Source organism: Nylanderia fulva, unplaced genomic scaffold (genome assembly GCF_048542155.1).
Source record: "Nylanderia fulva isolate GAGA-0341 unplaced genomic scaffold, ASM4854215v1 Scaffold12, whole genome shotgun sequence".
Taxonomy (NCBI): domain Eukaryota; kingdom Metazoa; phylum Arthropoda; class Insecta; order Hymenoptera; family Formicidae; genus Nylanderia; species Nylanderia fulva.
The window spans coordinates 1,042,844-1,058,349 of NW_028189409.1; the positions used below are offsets into that span (position 1 = coordinate 1,042,844).

At 34.7% G+C, this 15,506-nt stretch overlaps 2 protein-coding genes across 3 annotated transcripts in view; both read left to right on the forward strand.

Annotated features, from left to right (window-relative positions):
* Positions 1 to 9,273, forward strand: part of mdy (diacylglycerol O-acyltransferase) — a 149,264-nt gene extending 139,991 nt beyond the window's left edge. For both annotated transcript variants that reach the window (XM_029319160.2, XM_029319161.2), the window contains 3 exons: positions 818 to 996; positions 6,946 to 7,096; positions 7,774 to 9,273. In XM_029319160.2, the coding sequence (XP_029174993.1) occupies positions 818 to 996; positions 6,946 to 7,096; positions 7,774 to 7,950 (507 nt within the window). In that variant the 3' untranslated portion in view covers positions 7,951 to 9,273. The remainder of the gene's footprint in view (positions 1 to 817; positions 997 to 6,945; positions 7,097 to 7,773) is intronic.
* A 3,252-nt stretch (positions 9,274 to 12,525) lies between these two features.
* Positions 12,526 to 15,506, forward strand: part of LOC114943526 (uncharacterized) — a 71,323-nt gene continuing 68,342 nt past the window's right edge. The window contains exon 1 of the mRNA XM_029319165.2: positions 12,526 to 12,834. The gene's annotated coding sequence lies outside the window, so the exon portion shown is untranslated. The remainder of the gene's footprint in view (positions 12,835 to 15,506) is intronic.

A 15,506-nucleotide genomic window follows, 5' to 3' on the forward strand; every position in this document is an offset into this window, starting at 1 on the left:
GAATGAGAGAGAGAGAGAGAGAACTTCGATCTTCTTCCACTTTTCCATTAATAGTGACACTTTTATACGCTTCGGTTACATTTTTCGCTTTTACACGTGTTTCTCATTCGCGAATTTTATGAGAAATTTTTATGCAAACTCATGATAAAATATAAAATGAAATATAAAGAAATCTGAAATTGCATATTACTTTTTTTTAATAAATAATTTTTTAATTTTGAATAATCTTATTTTGTATATTGCTTATTTATAATATTTTATAATTAGAACTTGTTGGTTATTTAAGAATAATACAATTATAACATTTACACGTTTGAAATATTTCTTCTCTCTCGTGAATATTATAGAAATTAAGAAATGATTACTCCTAAAATTACGTGAATTTTCCAATACTTGCACTCCAAAAATTTACATTGTACTCTCGAAATAACTCTCTGAACATATTTGTGAATCTCGTATGAAATAGGAAATTATGTTCTCAATTTAGCAATATATTTCAAATTGATTATTTTTGTCTTACAACTGGGACTTTATTTTTGAAACGGAACAAGTGAGATTTCGAACTTATAAAATATTAAAGTAATCCTTTTTAATCAAGCAGAATCCGTTTCTATTCTTGGCACGCAAAACAACTTTTTCGCAATCAGTCAGTTTTTCTTTTAATTCAGTCATAAATTACGCGATATTGTTGTGCAAGAGAGGGAGAGAGAGAGAGAGAGAGAGAGAGAGAGAGAGAAGAGAGAGAGAGAGTTTGATACTTATATATATATATATATATATATATATAATAAATAGAAAATCTTTATTGGTGTTCCAGATACCGAATCATCTAGTGTGGCTTTGTTTTTTCTACTTGACATTTCACTCCCTTTTTAACCTGATGGGTGAATTGCTGCATTTCGCGGATCGCAATTTTTATTGCGATTGGTGGAACGCAAACAACATCGATACCTTTTGGCGAACTTGGAACATGCCGGTGCATCGTTGGGCTGTGAGGTGAGTGAAACGAGTTTTTATTTATAGCAACGTTCAATATTAGCTATTTTTATTTTTGGCTACTAATATAAGTTTCGAGTTTAATAATAAAAAAAAAAAAATAATAAGTAATATTTATAAGTTTAATTTTAAATATGAAACGAGAGAATTCCTAGAGGTTCTTCAGTTTTCACACTTTGGGTTGTTGAGGGATTATTCTTGAAATTATATAATTGATTGATAAAGACAGATATATTTTGGTATCAAGCAATTGTTATCATCTTTATAGAAATTATTGACTAGATCTGTTTTATCGACAAATATTATTCTCATTTAACACTTTCCTTATGGTTTAGATTAGATTAACCCAATGCAAAAAACCGAAATAGAAAAGCTGTAATTATTTAACTTTCTTGGTTTCTTTTTATATACACATATAATAGCCCAGATATAATAGCCCAAAATAAAGAGTTAAATAAAAATAATATGTGTCGATAAAACAGACCTAACTAGCATTTTCTTAATGTGATTAAGTTTAAAAAAAAATACTTATAATTAAGCTAAAAGATTTATCTGAACGATAATTTATTAAAACTCGCGTGGAGGTTGGATATCATCGAGTTATAATCGAGCTGAGATCCAAAACGCCATTTATTATTACGAATCGAGCAAGACTTAACACAATTGCGAAACTTAACCGCGAAGCAATCAGATTCGCAGGAAGTGCATGCGGTTAGACGTTTCCGATTCACGGAAACTTCTCTTTCTTTCCCCGTCAGATCAGACGGGGATGCCAGATATTCGCGAGAAATGTAATTAAATCTTCTTAAAGCAGGGCATACTTGTTAACGAAGTTTAACCCTGGTTAGATAGAACAGAGGAAGAGTCGATGAAAGGTCCGGCATGTAGCGAGTCGCGACGGCCTTCATCTCTTTTACCTTCTCTCTTTCTCCCTTTTGTCACTCTTTCTCTCTCGCACCCTCTTGCGCTATTTACCCTCTCGCCATCTCTCTATGCTTCGTAATACTCGGGCCTCTCGCGTAGCTTTTGCTCCGGAAGAAGGAAAAACTTTCGACGCTTTACTCCGCGCACTTTACACCTTTGACTCCGACCTGTGTCGGGGGTAACATGATTATGTAATAACGCAATACGCGTCTCGCTGAGGTTATTTCGCAGCTATGACCGTCATTTCAACGCGAAACACTCCGTGTATCGCCTTAGTAACGCCAGTGCGTCCTTACCAATTACGTAAAAACACCAGGCGAAAGAAGGAAAATGATGTCATGTCGCACGAGCTGTCCAACTTTTTTGTGTACACAGGAGTCTTAATTTTATTAAATTTTTCAAATTGCAGAATTCCATTTGTCTCTATAACAAACCCGTTCGATTAAAAATTCTGTAGAATAAATAAAAAATTGCATACGTTATTGTTACCTCGAGTTATTAACATCTGTAAGCCTCTACGTCACAATATAACATCTTACTCGATTTAACTACATATTAACAATGGCTGTTATTGAGATTCGCAACCGACCTCCTAACAGAACAATTAGCGAGAGATCTGTTTCGCGACAATTACATATAATTGTGACGTTGTGAGGAATAGAATATATACTAAAAAATGCTCGTGCTTTATAAATGCGTTGATCTCGGGTGTTAGCATATAACTTGACTTCGTATATTTTTATTATAATGACAGTGATGAATAATTTATTGTTAATTTCTACTAATATTTTAATTTTTAATTGATGCGCTCGTCGAACCGAATTTACTTCTGTATAATATTTAATAATTTATGTTATAAATTTTTTCACAAATATAATTCTAGTATAGAACTTATTTAGCTCTTATTGCCTTTTTATTTGTAGATTAAAATAAAAATTTATTTTAGATATATATTATTATCCATTCGAATTTTTTATATTATCGAAACTGCAACAGCAATTTGTGTATGTATCAATTTTTATTATAGAAGGAAGAATTTTTTTTTATATAGAAACATGCGTGTTCTTTCTTCTTTTACAAGAATGAGTTCTCGCGTATGAAAACCTTTTATTCCGCCTAAAATGTCTACTTCAACCCATACATCTCGGCTGTCGTCACCACATTAGATTATACATCCCACGCTCAATACAATCAGCGAACTTCCGAAAGACTTTTCCAGCGGGCCTTCCATCTTCTATACGGTTACCCACCGCACGTGCACCTAACAACTCGAGCCCATAGTGACGGCCTCCTTTCAAGAGCCCGCGTCGGGCTTCTTTGTACTTTGAAAGTAGCCCAAAAGAAAGTTTAAATCCCTGTAAAAGTGGCCGTACGAAGTTCTTATTATGTGACCGAGAGATAAGAGAGGAGCCATCGGAATTGCCACATACAAACTGTTCGGCGTTCACCATGAACGTCGCATAAAGAGCCTACTTAAAGAATCTACTTACTCTTCGTGCCAGGTTAGATATTATACAGGGTGCCCCATAGGAAATTGCTGAAACTAATCAGCTCATTTTTTTATTAATACATAAGGTTATTGAGAAAACAAAAATTGTGTTGGAAAGAGGAAAGTCTACAGGTTTTAATGGATATAAATAAAATGTTTGTATACCAGTTTATTTGATTGAAAAAAGCAATTTAAAAATGCTAATAATCACATATGTAAATTAGTAGTAGAATCTACTTACTCTTCGTGCCAGGTTAGATATTGTACAGGGTGCCCCATAGGAAATTGCTGAAACTAATCAGCTCATTTTTTATTAATACATAAGGTTATTGAGAAAACAAAAATTGTGTTGAAAAGAGGAAAGTCTACAGGTTTTAATGGATATAAATAAAATGTTTGTATACCAGCTTCTTTGACTGAAAAAAGCAATTTAAAAATGCTAATAATCACATATGTAAATTAGTAGTAGAATCTACTTACTCTTCGTGCCAGGTTAGATATTGTACAGGGTGCCTCATAGGAAATTGCTGAAACTAATCAGCTCATTTTTTTATTAATACATAAGGTTATTGAGAAAACAAAAATTGTGTTGGAAAGAGGAAAGTCTACAGGTTTTAATGGATATAAATAAAATGTTTGTATACCAGTTTTTTTGACTGAAAAAAGCAATTTAAAAAATGCTAATAATCACATATGTAAATTAGTGATATATTTGAATTTGTACAAAATTCTGTTCTTTTATGAAAACTTTTACAAACTTTTTCTAACATGTCATTTTTAATGTCATTGACGATTCTTTTAATAGCTGCTATTAAATCTGGTACTGTTGAAAATATTTATCATTAGTTTATGTGATTATTAGCACTTTTTTCGTTATTTTTTATCAATAAAATAAATTGATAAAATTAACTTTTCAACACAATTTTTGTTTTCTCAATAACTGCATGTATTAAAAAATGACAGCTGATTAGTTTCAACAATTTTCCGTGGAATACTTTGTAGATATTGTAGATATTAACGAAAATATGTACCCTGATCTTTTTAAACGTTTTATACGTTTGTTCCAGACTGACCGAATCACTCGTTGATTGAAACAATTTTTTTCGATGATCGGCGCACTCTTTTCTTTTTATTGGTTAAACAGCATAATAAATACTTTTCTACGATTAAAGTACATATAGACCGATTTAATTAAAAACAAAAAAATTATTTAATTAAAAAATGAAAAATATTTTTTTGTTTTAATAATTGGGAGCTTGCAAAATATAATGATCTTTCTCTCAACATTTCGCTAACAAAAATTGTCCTCAAATAATCTAAGAAATCTCTCATTAACAGGTAATTCAGTAAATCTGGGAAACAAACTACACCTATATATATAAGATATGTCTATTTTTTTCGATATACCAAAGTCCTGATATTTAACGCGAATTATATACATCGTGACAAAGATGTTTAATTTCGTCGCTCTATAAAAGAGAGGCGTACCTCGAATTAATCATGACAGTCGTAAACGTAACTCAGAACGGTACCCAACTAGACGACGCTGCATAACCAAAACGAGACGGTCTTATAAAACGCGACGCGTATCCTTATAAAACGCGACACGTACTGTGAAAATGACCAGCGGTGTCCTATTTTTAAATGCTATAAAAACGAGAAGGAAAATGAGATCCCCGCAGAAAAAGAGACGTCGCGCGCGAATTTCCGCGACACGGATTCCAAAGTCTTCCGACGCTCTCCTTTTTACTCCTCGCGACGCGCATCTGGCCTCACTTACGGTCATTTATTTCTCTTTTTTTTTCGCGAGATACGCAGCTGCAGTCGCAATAAGCTGCAACTGGCACGCAGCTTACAGTATATACGTATACAAAGAAGGTGAAAATGGAAATGCACCCCAGACGACGTTAGACGCACCGGAGGTGTATCGTTGTTGACGAGAGAACGCCGAGGCCGACGACGACGACGTCTTTTCAGGTTTGTAATGGGAAAAGCCGATACGTATCGCGACGCGCACTTAAGGCTGTTTATTCCCCTCCGGCACTTATAATACCTCTATAACTGCGGAGATATTCTCGAGCGTCTCGGAGAAAAAGAAAAGCGAGTCTTGGGACCGCGGCAAAACGCGCACGGTCTGAAATCCTCGGAACCGTCGTCGTCCTACCTTTGAATTTTCTTTCCTTCCTTCCGCCTTGTGTCTCCTGGCACTCCTTTTTCCACGCCTCATCCTCTCGTCTCCTTTCCGATGCAGCTTCGCCGATAACCAAGCGGCGAATCTAACTTAACCAAGCGGCTAACGATTCTTTCCCCGAGTTGTCTGTTTCTCCTCGTTCCGTCATACAAACGAAAACGGTAACGGCAAAGTGTTGCCAATCCGGCGAAACTTTCCTGTCGGATATCTCGCTTTAATTTCTCAGAGCGGAATTCGCGCCTTTGTCACCGTACCATCCATACTTTTTATCTATCTTATCGGTCTAACAACGTGTATTCCACGACCTAAGAGCGCGGATACTGTGGAAATGTCTCTGTTCTCCCTTTGTGATGCCGATAATGATATTGTCGGCATAATAGGCGAACGTGCTCCAAATGGATTCCTTGTTATCAGCTTTAGAATCAGGACCTTTAATCGACCGAATTGTTTGGAGCGTTTTCTATTTGAGCAAATGTGTGCTCCAGAATGCACTATGTGGCTGATTCTTTTGGAGAAGTGATTACTGGAAAGAAGAAAACATTTTTTCTCCTACGTTTTATTTTTTTGTGACGAACTTGCAGATAAACATTTTATTCTATCTTTGTACAGAATATATAGAATGATTTTTGTTCGAGAATTAAGGGAGGTTTTTCATATAAACGTATATACTTCTATTTCTCTATGAAGAATTACACTACAAAGAAGGGGTAAAAATTAGATTTTTAATTTTTTTTCTCAAATTTTAGACAAGTTGAAGAAATTAAATTTGATGGATATTTTCCACCAAAAAGATATTTATTAATATTTTGTAATCTTCCCGTATTGTTATAAGGGGATGAAAGTAACAATCTCTATATGTATACATTTTTATTAGAACTTTTAATTGACCAAAATATGATAATCTAAAAATATACATTAAAAAAAACTTGATTTATTTAGAAATTTTTTATTTTCTTTTTATTTTTTCGTAAAAATTAAGTTTTCAAAATAAAAATTTATAATACATTCATCTAGCACAGCACCGTGCTAAATGGCATAGGTTTTAGTTAACGAGAAGTTGAATTTTAAAATAAAAGAAGTTAGTAGAACAAAATTATATTAAATGTTGGAAAAAATGAAACAAAACAAAATTTGATAAAAAAATAGAAACTAATTATCATTTCCTTCTTTGGAAGAGTATAATTCCTCAGGAAGGGATATAGGGATATGTTTCTATGAAATCTTTATTCTTCTTAATTTTCGAGAAAAAATCATCTCCTAAAATATATTGCACTTATTTAGAAACACTTTGTATATTTTATATTCAATGGATATATTTTATATGAATGGCATATTTATGTTGCAGACACCTCTATATTCCAATCGTAGAGATGGGTTATAGCAAAACTACGGCGTCGGTGACCGTCTTCTTCATCAGCGCTTTCTTCCATGAATATCTCGTCAGTGTACCTTTGAAAACGTTCAAGATATGGGCCTTCATGGGTATGATGGGACAGGTAAGAGTTCCTTCCGTTTACTTCGACTATGTATTGTTGACTGTGCAAATATTGACTCTAGTGTCAAGAAATTCTTGTTTATCCTTCAAAAACTGTACGGCTTCCGACAGTTTCAATACACATTCTGATTTCAAGATTAATTCTATGAAATAGACCAGAATTCACTCGAACTCTTAAGAAAATTCTAAATACCGCCCTTTTATCGATAAAACATCATTTTCGCACATCTTTTTCCTTTTATTGGCTGAATAGAATAATAAATGCTTTTTCACGATTAAAGTACATATAAAAACAAATTGCGAACCTACCGATTTTATGTTAAAAAAAATTTAATTAAAAATTTACAAAATTTTTTTGTTCTTAACATAAAATCTATAAGTTCGCGCTTTGTTTCTATATGTACATTAATCATCGTTAGATTATAAAGTTCCTAGATAAGGGAATATATTTAAAGAATATTCTATGTTAAATACGCGTTAAATTACATAACAATATAACAACTTGAACTAATATGCTTTATGGAGATTTCAAGAGGTTTCGCAGATACCGCAACATTATTCGGACCTTTGCATGAAATTAGGGGTTGCGTACTACATCTTGTATGCGCGTACAAGATCCATCCTGTCCGCCCTTAAGTACGGAAATTCCGGTCGTGCAACGCTAATTGTTCATTCTAGATACCACTGTCGGTGTTGAGCAAGATGGCGGAGCGATACTGCGGCGCCAGATGGGGCAACATCGTCGTATGGGCGAGCCTCATCATCGGGCAACCACTTTGTATAATGATGTATTATCACGATTACGTTGTAACTCATTTTGGCGAGACTCTAATCGAGGACTATTCCGTCGTATAAGCGAGATAAAAAAAAGTAAAAAAAAAAAATTAAAACGCGAAAGAGGGACTTTTCAAAGAGAAGCTCGCGTTTTCTTTTCGAAGTTGTCGATTTCATAAATCGCGTAATTGTTCACTTATATTCTATAGGCGCGAAAAAGTTCCTCGAATTTGCTGTTCAACAGAAAATGTCTTTTTTTCGAACGCCGGAACGAGATTAGTTATTTCTTATAGTTTTTTGGATGCTGAATACGATGCGAAATTTCCAAATTGCTCCGTTGCGTCACAATTTTGAGAAATGTTTAATTAAAGTTGTAAAAAGGGATATTTTCATTAACTTTGTCATATTATAACAATGTGACGTGTGGGAGAAGTTTTATTGCAATCAAAATAAAGTAAGCTGTTAGGACTTTTAACCCTCAAAAGGAATTTTTGTGTCAGTTATGGTTAATAAGATATATCCATAGCTAAATATGAGTTGTGTTGCAAACATTAGCTGTGACTTACAGTTAGATCATTGACGAATTACTAAATAGCTTTTAAGAAATTTTTAGGCCATTGAATACGAATTTAATGTCAAAATTGTCACATTCAAAATGGTACTCAATATAGCAATATGTCAAAATATAAAAAAACAAAGACTTTTTTATATAAATACACCAATTTGAATTTGACAATTTTGACACTGGATTCGTATTCAGTGACCTAAGTCACAGCTATAATTTCCGCAATACATCCCATTTACCCATGGATATTTTATTCACCATAACCGATATCAAAAATTATTTTTGAGGGTTGAAAGTCTTAACAATATATTATTTGCAATAACACTTCTCTAGCATGTCACATATTGTAGCTATAATATAAATAAGTTCGTGAAAAAAACTTTTTTTTGCAACTTGAATTAATTTATCAAAATTGTGACTTGGTATAATTTGGATTATATTTAAAACCAGATTCGTGTTTAGCACCTAAAAAACGACTAGTCTCGTTTCGATTAATTTTTTTTTGTTGAACAATGTTATCATCACCCTGAATAAACTCTCTCTGAAAATTCAACAACAATGAAATACCTCAGAATATACATAATTGTTCGCGTTGAACGAATGGTGCATTTGAAGAAAACTGTATAGCTATTCGGGATTGTTTGAAGGTACTATTACGTGTGTTTTTATAAGTATGTTAATACATATAAATATGTGATGAAACTGTAAATAATTGCCAATCCGTCCGGTGTCATATGTATAGCGGAATTTACTAATTTTTGTACGGGAACTCCTTGATTGCGCTTCCGCGACGCCGGAGGCGGAACTGTTTGTCAAATAAATAAAAAATATTTTTTGTACGAGTGTCTTGTGGAAATTTATCCTGCACCTTGGGAATGGTCACGAGGTTACCGATGTATTATCCTTTCAGCTGGAAACTGGAGGGCTATGGATCGTTGAAAAGACAGCTTTTTAAGGGTGCGACCACGCACGTCCTATTTCCTCATCAATGAAGCGGAAATCATATGTTTGGGTTTACTTTGATACACACATTATCTTTGGACAATGAGAAATTATATCCTCGTTAAATTTTTATTCAAGTATCAAATTGAAAAATGCGGCAGAAAGTTATTTAATTATTTATTTGTTAGCTCATTTTTATTTTATAATTTCTAGATCTTCTTGCAATGTTTTAACCTTTGCATTTTTCAAAGCTTCTTGTCTCTTAGAAACGGTTTTTCCCGATATTGTGTGGCCTGATTTATTTATTTATTTCTTTTTAAATATTTTATGTAAGATCTGTCACAATGCTAGAAAACAAAAAGATGGTTAGATGAATAGCTGAATGATCTATTGGTTGTTTGGCAGAGATATTTAGGGTCGAAACCCTAACTCTCGAAAAAGAAACACTTCTTTCAGCTCTGACCCTTGAGTTTTTTCCTCTCTGATAAGTTTGGATGCTGTGTCTCCTTATGATGGATAAATTAATCATTCTGAAGATTGACGGTGGAAAATACATCTACGTCAGAGAATGATAGATACAGGTAAGATTCGTAAAAAACGTAGATTAGAAGTGCATAATTCTGCTTTCACAAGTAAATTGTAGTCGCAATTTGCGTTTGTAACAAACTCATTTATTTTGCATACTTTCTAAGCGTTAATGTATTATTTAAACGGACAGTCTACGTTATCTTTTATATTACGTTGCGATACATATTTTCATCTTCTAGTTAGTATATTAAGTAGATAGGATTTTATAGACATTACATTTATATGCGATGCGTCAACTTTTTCAGATTAGATTAGATTATTCAGGATCGCAATCTTCCAGAATATCAATGTTGTACAGGTATATATATATACATATTTTGTCGTAGCACAGAAACATATTAATGTCTAAAAAAAAGAGAAAGAGAAAATAAAAGAAATGATCTATTCTTAAAAAAAACAGGTCATTATTGATTCAGCATAAAAACACATTAATGATTAAAAAAAGATAAAAAAAAACGATCTAGAAAAAAAAGGATTTTTCGACGAGTTTATTTTTCATTGAAGATAACTTAATTTGGCGCAGCGCTAAAAAGACTTTCCATTTATCTTTATAAGTCTGAATTATTTTAAACTTTTACTACTCTCTATTTTTACATTTGTCATCTGTCACGCGTTTAACTGCAATTAGAAAATCTATATTAAAAAATGACAATTTCCTCGACAGTCAAATTTTACGACATCTGGAAAAAGCTCATATAAACCATGTTTTTTTTCAATTTTGTCGTGTTAGTGAAGAACATTGAACGTCTAGTCGTGGCGCTCGACAAATTGAATCTTATCAGATCGTCGATTTGACTTTAACGCTAATTATATGTACATATACGCGGTAAATAACTGCATCAGCGTCGAAATTCGGAGATAAGGAGAAACACTTTTGTGTGTTTCCCCTCTGGCAGCTGCATTGTTCCGTAAACTGATATGCTAGTCCGCCATGCCATAAAAACAACAGAATTACTTCTCTTGATATGTTGGGACTTTTTAATTTAATTGTCTCCGCGTGGGTCGCGCACTCGCGCTTTCTTAAATTAGCTTCATATAAAAATGAAGAGGAAGTAGGTATACTCTATCCGCAAAAATATCTCGGCAATTTCTCGAGACACGTGGCTGATTTGTACCGTATCACAATATCGCCGGGAGGGCTTTAAGATAAAAAGTGTTTGCGAAAGAATTCATAATTTGCAACACTCCCATTAACATTAATTCAATTGAGTGTGTCGAGTAAATAAAAAATGATAAAAAAAGAAAAGAATCTCGTGTCTTCTTATTATCACATTGAACTTTCACATTAATCATTCATATATTAATTTGTACATTAGTATGAGGATATTAATTGAATTTTTTTTTTTTATATAATTATCCTCCTTTTCAATATGTTTTTTGTATCGTTGCACCAACTTCTTTAGTCCATTAGAAAAAATGTTTTTGGCTCTGTCAAACTTATAGCATTCCCCACTTTTAACTTTCTCTCCCTCTGATTATCACGTGTTTGGAAAAGCATCCCCTGAGATTGCTTTGAAAGAACGTAGATTTGGGAATGATGACGAAGTCAAAGAAGTGATGCCTTTCTGGCAGTGTTGCTTGTTATTTAGATAAAATTATATAGATGAAATTTTGGCAGTACCTTATTTTTATATAGATAATAAAAATATGTATTATCTCTATCTGTGTGCATCTTCGATCTGGAAAAAGTGTCATCTTTATTAAATTAAAAAGAATAATGTCATAGCATATATAAATATTTAAATAATCAAATTTAAACAGTAAGTGATAAAAACTTTTAAATAAACGTATATGAATATATTTTTAAATCCCTTTTATAATTTATATTTTTTTATAACGATATTTACATAAAGGGGTCTTAAAAATAATATTATCTAGAAGTGGTTAATTAGAGATAATCATCTTCATCTTATCTCAGATGAATTTACCTACTTTTATCTCATCTTTATGTAGCTAATTTTTAAATTATTTAAATTCGAATAAGGGTGATTATATAGAAAAATGACATCATCTCTGTCAATTAAATTATACATCTCAAACTATTTAATCTGCAATTACTTTTCGAAATAGCCTCGTGTAATCAAAATTCTCGCGAAGAATAAATCACACCAAACCTAGATACACATATTCTCGAGACCTATCGCCTCTAAGACCGGAAACTAAGGACGACAAAGCGGTATGTCGCGGGAATACGACAAAGGGTATTTTTCCGCTTTAATGCAATTGCAAACAAAGGATTGAGTAACCGAAAGAGAGCAATGAAAAGGGAAAGAAGACCATTCCACCCTCCGTTCCGAGATCCTCGAGCTGCCGCGGCAAGCTCGGACGAGGCGTCCTCGAAGAATGCATCGGTCGGTCTCTCGCGTTATCCTGTATAAGGTGAACGGGGGCTTCGGGGTTGGGGGTTACGCGTCGCGTCGCGGAGAGGGGTGGCGCAGAGAGCGCAGAGGCTGGCGGAGAGACGGTGGCGCGGCGGACTAGGAAGGTGGAAGGGTGGTCAGGGGGCGCGGGGGGCGCAGTGCGAGCGCAACACGATGCTATAAGGGCGGGTACGCGGCGGAGTCTCCGCAGTGAGCGTCGCGACGCCTCCGCGGAGGGTATATCTCGCGCGCGATCCGCAACGACAGGTGATCGCGCCGGTGAACGCACGAGGCGTCCCGTCTTCTCTCCCTCGCGCGTCTATTACGGTGTGCAGTGACGGTAGGAGTTGTTTCGCCTTTATCGAGCCGCAAGCCACCTGGACGGGAGGAAGGGCGGCGCGAGAGACCCCGCGTGTATCCAGCACCTAACCGTGGAAGAGCTGCAGCTGCGTTTCGATCCGCCCGGAAGAGGAGCTCTTTCTCTCTCTTCGGATGACCTGGAGCGACCAGGTTGGTTTCTCTTTTCTTTTTACCAGATTTCGGAAGAGACAGGGGACCGTTTGTATTTTGGTAGAAATTTTCTTTCATAGCACAAGATAGTTCGAAGATATTCAGAGATATCATCCTGAGATATCATCCTGAGGATGTTTGAAAAAATATTTAAAGGATATCCAAAGGATATTCAGATGATATCCTCTGAGATATCATCCTGAGGATGTTCGAAAATATCCAGAGGATATTCGGAGAACGTCCTAAGGATATTCGAAAAATATTTAAAGGATATCCAAAGGATATTCAGATGATATCCTCTGAGATATCATCCTGAGGATGTTCGAAAAATATTTAAAGGATATCCAAAGGATATTCAGATGATATCCTCTGAGATATCATCCTGAGGATGTTTGAAAATATTCGGAGGATATCATCTGAATATCCTTTGGATATCCTTTAAATATTTTTCGAACATCCTCAGGATGATATTTCAGAGGATATCATTCTGAGGATGTTCGAAAATATTCGGAGGATATTATCTGAATATCCTTTGGATATCCTTTAAATATTTTTCGAACATCCTTAGGATGTTCGAAAAATATCCTCTGGATAGTCGCGAATCGGAATGTAAATTACACTTGTCACATTCATGTCGGCAATTATTTGGCGCACGAGAAATTTCCCGTGAGATGTACGTACATAATACCATTTTCCAGAAGGCATTAAACACAACATTCTAACCCTAACAGCACATATATCCCGAAGACGTTCGGAGAACATCCTGAGGATGTTTGAAAGCTATTCAGATGATATCCACGGAAAATCCTTTGGATATCTTTCAAACATCTTCAAGTTGCTCTCCGAATATCCTTTGGATATCTTTTGAACATCCTGAGGATGTTTTCCGAACGTCTTTGGGATATCTGTGCTGTTAGGGTTAGAATGTTGTGTCTCTGATGCCTTCTGGAAAATGGTATTATGTGCATACACCTCGCGGGAATTTTCTCGTGCACCAAATAATTGTCGGCATGAATGCGACAAGTGTAATTTACATTCCATTCAATTTAGACGCGGCACCGTAAATGGGAACAGAATGAGATAGGCGGAACGTACAGAGAGAAGGAGGAGAGAATGATATATACATACGGAACAAAGCGTTACATAATTATAGAAGTAGTTGTCAAAGAAATTTTCTTATTTCTAGAGGAAACGTGATTATATATTTTTAACGACATTAAAGAGATTTATAATTCCATCTCGTTTTATTTTAGCCTTAGCCCGGTTTATGACCCTCTATTCTCGATATCCTATTACTGCTTCAGGAGTCAACTGAAAATACAAAGTTTTTTCAAGACACTTGTAGCAAAAATAGAGAGGACTTAATTATTTATCGAGCAAATATTATTCATAATTCATTATGCCGTAATATGAATGAATAAGGGGCAGGATGCAGAAGCCATATGCGAGATTGAAATATTCAGCGACTCCAATAATGCATAACTGGCAGATAAGGCTATCGGGTTGAACGTTACCTGATGAATAGTCGAGAGAATCCCGCAATGTTCCTGTTTATATCGTGAATATATGCCGCTGGACGGTGATGAATCCGATTCCCTCGCGATATTTACTCGGGACGTGCGCGTTCAAAGGTAAATCGAGTCGCGAACGTTTAACGAAAACCGGATATCCGGAGCGAGAGTGTCTTCGACGAGCAAACGTATCTATGTATACAATGGGTTCCTTTTGCTCTCACTTACAATTAGAGATACGACGTTGTTCCGCGCGTTTCTCTTCCGATTTCAATTACGATGCCTGCGACGCAGCTTGTCGTGGAGAAAAAAATTCATCGTTAATTTAAATGCGCATTGAGCTGTCCGCGTTACATCGCCGCGAATTTTACACGTCCCTTTTCACAACGTACATTTGCATGGCTTTTCATACGAGTCTTGCAAATTTTATAAATGCAGAGAATTAATTTAGTTGCTCGGCGCGTTTATAACCCGCTTATATAATCTGATGAGATATGTATATCGTGTATTATATAGAGGATCTTTTAAATGCGCGGTATACAAACACATCGACCTATCAAATCCTACATAGGTAGATATTTATTTCTTGTCTTTCTCGACTTTGCGAAAGGTTTTACATAAACTTGAAAAAGAATGTAATAACGTGAATGTAAAATGTAAGTTTAACATAATAATACCACTTGACCTAATTATTCTTTTATAGTAACTTTGATTCGATAGCTAATTTGCATTGTGCGCTTTAAATTATTTCTAGACTATCTTTAAAACTTGTTTTATTTTCTCTCTAAATCTCTCTTTTGTCTTATTTTCTTCCTTTCTCTTATAATTTTCTTTATCCAGCTGATTTCTCCTTCCTCCTTCTCCAATAATTGATTCATTTTACTATTGTTCCTTATCTTTACGATATCATTCGTTACTAAATGTTCTAAAGTTTTCCCTAACATATCATAAAATTCTTCATTTCCATGTCTGAATCTCGTAATAATTTTTCGAAAATCTTTCTGCGATTCTTCTCATCCTTGCTTTCTTAATATTCTGGGGTTCCTGTCGTATATCTAACTCTCTACATCTTATTTCGTATCTGGAATTCTGAATCTTATTATATTGCATCTGTTTTGGATCTTTACATCTCTTTCAGATAACTTATATACCACCTCGATC